This window comes from Notolepis coatsorum (genome assembly GCF_963971535.1).
Source record: "Notolepis coatsorum genome assembly, contig: SCAFFOLD_851, whole genome shotgun sequence".
Taxonomy (NCBI): Eukaryota; Metazoa; Chordata; class Actinopteri; order Aulopiformes; family Paralepididae; genus Notolepis; species Notolepis coatsorum.
In genome coordinates, this window is record NW_028172892.1 from 2,501 (window position 1) to 12,500 (window position 10,000).

The 10,000-nt window shown below is 41.5% G+C and overlaps 1 protein-coding gene across 1 annotated transcript in view; it reads right to left on the reverse strand.

Moving 5' to 3' along the window:
* Window positions 1–10,000, reverse strand: part of LOC311247944 (15-hydroxyprostaglandin dehydrogenase [NAD(+)]-like) — a gene marked incomplete at its 3' end in the record, with an annotated part of 35,408 nt that overhangs the window by 1,724 nt on the left and 23,684 nt on the right. The window contains 1 exon segment of the mRNA XM_084338921.1: window positions 145–221. Within this exon segment, the coding sequence (XP_084195047.1) occupies window positions 145–221 (77 nt within the window).

A 10,000-nucleotide genomic window follows, 5' to 3' on the forward strand; every position in this document is an offset into this window, starting at 1 on the left:
GTGTGTGTGTGTGTGTGTGTGTGTGTGTGCGTGTGTGTGTGTGTGTGTGTGTGTGTGTGTGTGTGTGTATGTGTGTGTGTGTGTGCGTGTGTGTGTGTGTGTGTGTGTGTGTGTTAAGTGTGTGTGTGTGTGTGTGTGTCTCACCGCCATAGCTCTGGTGAATCCGATGACTCCGTGTTTAGTCGCCGTGTAAACAGGCTGGTGAGGAGAGTGCAGGAACGCTGTCAAACAAACAACAACGACGACAACAACAATAACAACAACACAGAGTCATTCACTGACAACACAGATTTTATTTATTTTTTTTTGTCATTTACACATTTGAAAAGGAGCGGGAAGAAGCATACTTATTTAATCCCACCCCTATTTACTCATCAGAACATACTATATTTGATTGACTAATTCATACATTACTAGACTTGTATTGAAAAATGAACTTAGTTAACGATACATTTTTTAATAATACCTTATTAATATTTGCCTAACTTTTATGTTACCCTGTAAATTTCCTCTGACGTCACTAACAACACAGTCATTCATCTGCACATGTTTACATGGGTTTGTTGTAGGGGTGTAATGATGCATCGATTAATCGAAATGCATAGATTCTAATGTATTCGATTCGATGCATCGATTATAATCTAAATTAATCGAAATAAAAAAATAAAAAATATTATTATTATTTTTTTTAATGTTTTTTTTCTCGTGTGTATTGTTTTTATTGACCTATAGTCCATTCATGCTGAGTGAATCAGTTCCCCCAGCCACATTTGTGTATTCAATTTTTTTGGGGGGAATTAACTGATAGAAAATGCATCGAAAAAAAATCGAAAATGAATACAAAATGTATCAAAAATGTATCGCAAATTAATCGAATTGAATCGTGGTCAAATGAAGAGATTTCATGATGCATCGAATCGTTGCCTGAAGAATCGTAATGGAATCGAATCGTTGTGAGGTCGAATTGTTACACCCCTAGTTTGTTGTCATGCTGGCTGTCTGCATCTCCCGGCTCTATAAACTCTAGCGGGTCAAGAAGATCCTTTGTTTGTGTACAGGTCACACGGATCGGGCCGATTCTCCTGTTCCCATTGGCAGAGTTAAATCTTGATCTAGTACCACCAGTCTCCCGTTACAGGGCAGCAAAGACCGTGAATGAAATCTACCGTAAGCACAGTTACTTTTGTATAATATCCATAGCTCCACCATTTCTCACCAGACTGTGACGCGTCTTTTTTGTAGACGTTCGCAGAAAGGCAAAGAAACAATATACCTTGTATTTTATGGCAATAACCTTCAGGTTTGCATAATATAATCACGAAAATAAGGTCAATATTTTTTTCCCCCACGTCAGCCGGCTGCAGTTTTGACAGCGGCTGGTGTGAGCCGTCTTAGCTTCCCCTCTCATCCCGACAGGCAGGCAGGCAGGCATCCCCCCTGTTCCTCCTGCAGAGACCCCGTCACCCCCTGTGGCAGACCGAGGGATTACATTGTCTACACAGTAACAGCTGACAAAGATCTGTGCCTCCGTCAGTGTGCCAGGACAGGCCTCCCTCAACATGTCTGTGCAGTCAAAACAACCCCCGGGGAGTCAACGTGAAGGGCTCCTTCATCTCCTGATCTACCGGAGCCTCCGGTGATGACGGGAAGCGATAGATATTCTAAAGATATAAGAAAAATGTTTATCGCCAAACCACATCATTGGGACTCTGTTATTCACCACAAACAAGTTCATCCTCCCGTTCATGGCTGAAGGAAACACGTTGTTATTTATGAGGGTGATCTTCTGTGTGAACTCACATCTAAGGATTAGGATTTGTTTACTGGTACTTCTAATATAAAAGATGAATATCAGCCGTCACTGTGTTGTTTTACCAGTGTGAAACATTAACGTTGCTACCGCTAGCTGTATAGACTCAGTAACGTTGCTACCACTAGCTGTATAGACTCAGTAACGTTGCTACCGCTAGCTTTATAAACTCAGTAACATTGCTACCACTAGCTGTATAGACTCAGTAACATTGCTACCGCTAGCTGTATAGACTCACTAACGTTGCTACCACTAGCTTTATAGACTCAGTAACATTGCTACCACTAGCTGTATAGACTCAGTAACATTGCTACCGCTAGCTGTATAGACTCACTAACGTTGCTACCACTAGCTTTATAGACTCAGTAACATTGCTACCACTAGCTTTATAGACTCAGTAACATTGCTACCACTAGCTTTATAGACTTACTAACGTTGCTACCACTAGCTTTATAGACTCAGTAACATTGCTACCACTAGCTGTATAGACTCAGTAACGTTGCTACCGCTAGCTGTATAGACTCAGTAACGTTGCTACCGCTAGCTGTATAGACTCAGTAACGTTGCTACCACTAGCTGTATAGACTCAGTAACATTGCTACCACTAGCTGTATAGACTCAGTAACGTTGCTACCGCTAGCTTTATAGACTCAGTAACGTTGCTACCGCTAGCTGTATAGACTCAGTAACATTGCTACCACTAGCTTTATAGACTCAGTAACGTTGCTACCACTAGCTGTATAGACTCACTAACGTTGCTACTACTAGCTTTATAGACTCAGTAACGTTGCTACCGCTAGCTGTATAGACTCACTAACATTGCTACCACTAGCTTTATAGACTCAGTAACGTTGCTACCACTAGCTTTATAGACTCACTAACGTTGCTACCACTAGCTGTATAGACTCAGTAACGTTGCTACCACTAGCTGTATAGACTCAGTAACATTGCTACCACTAGCTTTATAGACTCAGTAACATTGCTACCACTAGCTTTATAGACTCAGTAACATTGCTACCACTAGCTTTATAGACTTACTAACATTGCTACTACTAGCTGTATAGACTCAGTAACGTTGCTACCGCTAGCTTTATAAACTCAGTAACATTGCTACCACTAGCTTTATAAACTCAGTAACATTGCTACCACTAGCTTTATAGACTCAGTAACGTTGCTACCACTAGCTTTATAGACTCACTAACGTTGCTACCACTAGCTGTATAGACTCAGTAACGTTGCTACCACTAGCTGTATAGACTCAGTAACATTGCTACCACTAGCTGTATAGACTCAGTAACGTTGCTACCACTAGCTTTATAGACTCAGTAACATTGCTACCACTAGCTTTATAGACTCAGTAACATTGCTACCACTAGCTTTATAGACTTACTAACATTGCTACTACTAGCTGTATAGACTCAGTAACGTTGCTACCGCTAGCTTTATAAACTCAGTAACATTGCTACCACTAGCTGTATAGACTCAGTAACATTGCTACCACTAGCTGTATAGACTCAGTAACGTTGCTACCGCTAGCTTTATAAACTCAGTAACATTGCTACCACTAGCTGTATAGACTCAGTAACATTGCTACCACTAGCTGTATAGACTCACTAACGTTGCTACCACTAGCTTTATAGACTCACTAACGTTGCTACCACTAGCTGTATAGACTCACTAACGTTGCTACCACTAGCTGTATAGACTCACTAACGTTGCTACCACTAGCTGTATAGACTCAGTAACATTGCTACCACTAGCTTTATAGACTCAGTAACGTTGCTACCACTAGCTTTATAGACTCACTAACGTTGCTACCACTAGCTGTATAGACTCAGTAACGTTGCTACCACTAGCTGTATAGACTCAGTAACGTTGCTACCACTAGCTTTATAGACTCAGTAACATTGCTACCACTAGCTTTATAGACTCAGTAACATTGCTACCACTAGCTTTATAGACTTACTAACATTGCTACTACTAGCTGTATAGACTCAGTAACGTTGCTACCGCTAGCTTTATAAACTCAGTAACATTGCTACCACTAGCTTTATAAACTCAGTAACATTGCTACCACTAGCTTTATAGACTCAGTAACGTTGCTACCACTAGCTTTATAGACTCACTAACGTTGCTACCACTAGCTGTATAGACTCAGTAACGTTGCTACCACTAGCTGTATAGACTCAGTAACATTGCTACCACTAGCTGTATAGACTCAGTAACGTTGCTACCACTAGCTTTATAGACTCAGTAACATTGCTACCACTAGCTTTATAGACTCAGTAACATTGCTACCACTAGCTTTATAGACTTACTAACATTGCTACTACTAGCTGTATAGACTCAGTAACGTTGCTACCGCTAGCTTTATAAACTCAGTAACATTGCTACCACTAGCTGTATAGACTCAGTAACATTGCTACCACTAGCTGTATAGACTCAGTAACGTTGCTACCGCTAGCTTTATAAACTCAGTAACATTGCTACCACTAGCTGTATAGACTCAGTAACATTGCTACCACTAGCTGTATAGACTCACTAACGTTGCTACCACTAGCTTTATAGACTCACTAACGTTGCTACCACTAGCTGTATAGACTCACTAACGTTGCTACCACTAGCTGTATAGACTCACTAACGTTGCTACCACTAGCTGTATAGACTCAGTAACATTGCTACCACTAGCTGTATAGACTCAGTAACATTGCTACTACTAGCTGTATAGACTCAGTAACATTGCTACTACTAGCTGTATAGACTCAGTAATGTTGCTACCACTAGCTGTATAGACTCACTAACGTTGCTACCGCTAGCTGTATAGACTCAGTAACGTTGCTACCACTAGCTTTATAGACTCAGTAACGTTGCTACCACTAGCTGTATAGACTCACTAACGTTGCTACCACTAGCTTTATAGACTCACTAACATTGCTACCACTAGCTGTATAGACTCAGTAACGTTGCTACCACTAGCTTTATAGACTCAGTAACGTTGCTACCACTAGCTGTATAGACTCAGTAACGTTGCTACCACTAGCTGTATAGACTCAGTAACGTTGCTACCGCTAGCTGTATAGACTCAGTAACGTTGCTACCGCTAGCTTTATAGACTCACTAACGTTGCTACCACTAGCTGTATAGACTCAGTAACATTGCTACCACTAGCTGTATAGACTCAGTAACGTTGCTACCGCTAGCTTTATAAACTCAGTAACATTGCTACCACTAGCTGTATAGACTCAGTAACGTTGCTACCACTTGCTGTATAGACTCAGTAACGTTGCTACCACTAGCTTTATAGACTCAGTAACATTGCTACCACTAGCTGTATAGACTCAGTAACATTGCTACCACTAGCTGTATAGACTCAGTAACGTTGCTACCGCTAGCTTTATAAACTCAGTAACATTGCTACCACTAGCTTTATAGACTTACTAACGTTGCTACCACTAGCTGTATAGACTCAGTAACATTGCTACCACTAGCTTTATAGACTCACTAACGTTGCTACCGCTAGCTTTATAAACTCAGTAACATTGCTACCACTAGCTGTATAGACTCAGTAACGTTGCTACCACTAGCTGTATAGACTCACTAACGTTGCTACCACTAGCTTTATAGACTCACTAACGTTGCTACCACTAGCTGTATAGACTCAGTAACATTGCTACCACTAGCTTTATAGACTCACTAACGTTGCTACCACTAGCTGTATAGACTCACTAACGTTGCTACCGCTAGCTTTATAGACTCAGTAACATTGCTACCACTAGCTTTATAGACTCACTAACGTTGCTACCACTAGCTGTATAGACTCACTAACGTTGCTACCACTAGCTGTATAGACTCACTAACGTTGCTACCGCTAGCTTTATAGACTCACTAACGTTGCTACTACTAGCTGTATAGACTCACTAACGTTGCTACCACTAGCTGTATAGACTCAGTAACGTTGCTACCACTAGCTGTATAGACTCAGTAACGTTGCTACCGCTAGCTTTATAGACTCACTAACGTTGCTACCACTAGCTTTATAGACTCACTAACGTTGCTACCACTAGCTGTATAGACTCACTAACGTTGCTACCACTAGCTGTATAGACTCAGTAACGTTGCTACCGCTAGCTTTATAGACTCACTAACGTTGCTACCACTAGCTTTATAGACTCACTAACGTTGCTACCACTAGCTGTATAGACTCAGTAACGTTGCTACCACTAGCTGTATAGACTCACTAACATTGCTATCACTAGCTGTATAGACTCAGTAACCTTGCTACCACTAGCTGTATAGACTCAGTAACATTGCTACCACTAGCTTTATAGACTCAGTAACATTGCTACCACTAGCTTTATAGACTCACTAACGTTGCTACCACTAGCTGTATAGACTCACTAACGTTGCTACCACTAGCTTTATAGACTCAGTAACGTTGCTACCACTAGCTTTATAGACTCAGTAACGTTGCTACCACTAGCTTTATAGACTCAGTAACGTTGCTACCACTAGCTTTATAGACTCAGTAACGTTGCTACCGCTAGCTTTATAGACTCAGTAACGTTGCTACCACTAGCTTTATAGACTCAGTAACATTGCTACCACTAGCTGTATAGACTCAGTAACGTTGCTACGACTAGCTTTATAGACTCAGTAACCTTGCTACCACTAGCTGTATAGACTCACTAACGTTGCTACCACTAGCTTTATAGACTCACTAACGTTGCTACCACTAGCTGTATAGACTCAGTAACATTGCTACGACTAGCTTTATAGACTCAGTAACGTTGCTACCACTAGCTGTATAGACTCACTAACGTTGCTACAACTAGCTTTATAGACTCACTAACGTTGCTACCACTAGCTGTATAGACTCACTAACGTTGCTACCACTAGCTGTATAGACTCAGTAACGTTGCTACCGCTAGCTTTATAAACTCAGTAACATTGCTACCACTAGCTTTATAGACTTACTAACGTTGCTACCACTAGCTGTATAGACTCAGTAACATTGCTACCACTAGCTTTATAGACTCACTAACGTTGCTACCGCTAGCTTTATAAACTCAGTAACATTGCTACCACTAGCTGTATAGACTCAGTAACGTTGCTACCACTTGCTGTATAGACTCAGTAACGTTGCTACCACTAGCTTTATAGACTCAGTAACATTGCTACCGCTAGCTTTATAGACTCAGTAACATTGCTACCACTAGCTGTATAGACTCAGTAACGTTGCTACCACTAGCTTTATAGACTCAGTAACGTTGCTACCACTAGCTGTATAGACTCAGTAACGTTGCTACCACTAGCTGTATAGACTCAGTAACGTTGCTACCGCTAGCTTTATAAACTCAGTAACATTGCTACCGCTAGCTTTATAAACTCAGTAACGTTGCTACCGCTAGCTTTATAAACTCAGTAACATTGCTACTACTAGCTGTATAGACTCAGTAACGTTGCTACCGCTAGCTTTATAAACTCAGTAACGTTGCTACCGCTAGCTTTATAAACTCAGTAACATTGCTACCACTAGCTTTATAGACTTACTAACGTTGCTACCACTAGCTGTATAGACTCAGTAACATTGCTACCACTAGCTTTATAGACTCACTAACGTTGCTACCGCTAGCTTTATAAACTCAGTAACATTGCTACCACTAGCTGTATAGACTCAGTAACGTTGCTACCACTAGCTGTATAGACTCACTAACGTTGCTACCACTAGCTGTATAGACTCACTAACGTTGCTACCGCTAGCTTTATAGACTCAGTAACATTGCTACCACTAGCTTTATAGACTCACTAACGTTGCTACCACTAGCTGTATAGACTCACTAACGTTGCTACCACTAGCTGTATAGACTCACTAACGTTGCTACCGCTAGCTTTATAGACTCACTAACGTTGCTACCACTAGCTTTATAGACTCAGTAACATTGCTACCACTAGCTGTATAGACTCAGTAACGTTGCTACCACTAGCTGTATAGACTCACTAACGTTGCTACCACTAGCTGTATAGACTCAGAAACGTTGCTACCGCTAGCTTTATAGACTCACTAACGTTGCTACCACTAGCTTTATAGACTCACTAACGTTGCTACCACTAGCTGTATAGACTCAGTAACGTTGCTACCACTAGCTGTATAGACTCAGTAACATTGCTACCACTAGCTGTATAGACTCAGTAACGTTGCTACCACTAGCTTTATAGACTCAGTAACATTGCTACCACTAGCTTTATAGACTCACTAACGTTGCTACCGCTAGCTTTATAGACTCACTAACATTGCTATCACTAGCTGTATAGACTCAGTAACGTTGCTACCACTAGCTGTATAGACTCAGTAACATTGCTACCACTAGCTTTATAGACTCAGTAACATTGCTACCACTAGCTTTATAGACTCACTAACGTTGCTACCACTAGCTTTATAGACTCAGTAACGTTGCTACCACTAGCTGTATAGACTCAGTAACATTGCTACCACTAGCTTTATAGACTCACTAACATTGCTACCACTAGCTTTATAGACTCACTAACGTTGCTACCACTAGCTGTATAGACTCAGTAACATTGCTACGACTAGCTTTATAGACTCAGTAACGTTGCTACCGCTAGCTGTATAGACTCAGTAACATTGCTACCACTAGCTGTATAGACTCAGTAACATTGCTACCACTAGCTGTATAGACTCACTAACATTGCTACCACTAGCTTTATAGACTCACTAACATTGCTACCACTAGCTTTATAGACTCAGTAACATTGCTACCACTAGCTTTATAGACTCACTAACATTGCTACCACTAGCTTTATAGACTCAGTAACATTGCTACCACTAGCTGTATAGACTCACTAACATTGCTACCGCTAGCTGTATAGACTCAGTAACATTGCTACCACTAGCTGTATAGACTCAGTAACATTGCTACCACTAGCTGTATAGACTCACTAACATTGCTACCACTAGCTTTATAGACTCAGTAACATTGCTACCACTAGCTGTATAGACTCAGTAACATTGCTACCACTAGCTGTATAGACTCAGTAACATTGCTACCACTAGCTTTATAGACTCAGTAACGTTGCTACCACTAGCTTTATAGACTCAGTAACATTGCTACCACTAGCTGTATAGACTCACTAACATTGCTACCACTAGCTGTATAGACTCAGTAACGTTGCTACCGCTAGCTGTATAGACTCAGTAACGTTGCTACCACTAGCTTTATAGACTCAGTAACGTTGCTACTACTAGCTGTATAGACTCAGTAACGTTGCTACCACTAGCTTTATAGACTCAGTAACGTTGCTACCACTAGCTGTATAGACTCAGTAACATTGCTACCACTAGCTGTATAGACTCAGTAACATTGCTACCACTAGCTGTATAGACTCACTAACATTGCTACCACTAGCTGTATAGACTCACTAACATTGCTACCACTAGCTGTATAGACTCAGTAACGTTGCTACCACTAGCTTTATAGACTCAGTAACATTGCTACCGCTAGCTGTATAGACTCAGTAACGTTGCTACCGCTAGCTTTATAGACTCAGTAACGTTGCTACCACTAGCTTTATAGACTCAGTAACGTTGCTACCACTAGCTGTATAGACTCACTAACCTCTGCTGTGGTTGTGGGTATCTTATATTAGCTTAACTCCGCAGTTACATCACACAGGTGTATCTCCCTCGCCCCCCCCCCCCCCCCCCCCCTCCCGTACCTGCCCCTGAGTACGGCGGCCTGTATTGCACACACGTTAACGTAACACCACAAACACGTGACAGCGTTGCTTTGGTCAGGCCGCTGCTCCCTGCTTGTACATAATCCTCTGCAGGTGTTGTTATCTTTGCTGTCGTCAGCCGTGGGCCAGTGAGGAACACGTCTTATTATTGGTCACAAGTGTTGCTGAAACAACCAGTGATGTAACGCTGGGTCTCAGAGGCAGCCAGCGCGCCTGCCAAACGACCTTCGTACAGAAATACACTTTCACTCATATCATTTTAGGGAGTGTGACTAGATATTCTGTCTTTAGGATAAACAGATTCAAAAGTCCCTTTTCTTATCAAATCCAAATGTTTCCCCTCGGAACTGGTTCCAATGTGGAGGCGTGTCTTTGTGAATAACTCCAGCAGTTGAAGTGATGCAAACCATCCCTTTAAAGTGTGTACAGATTATT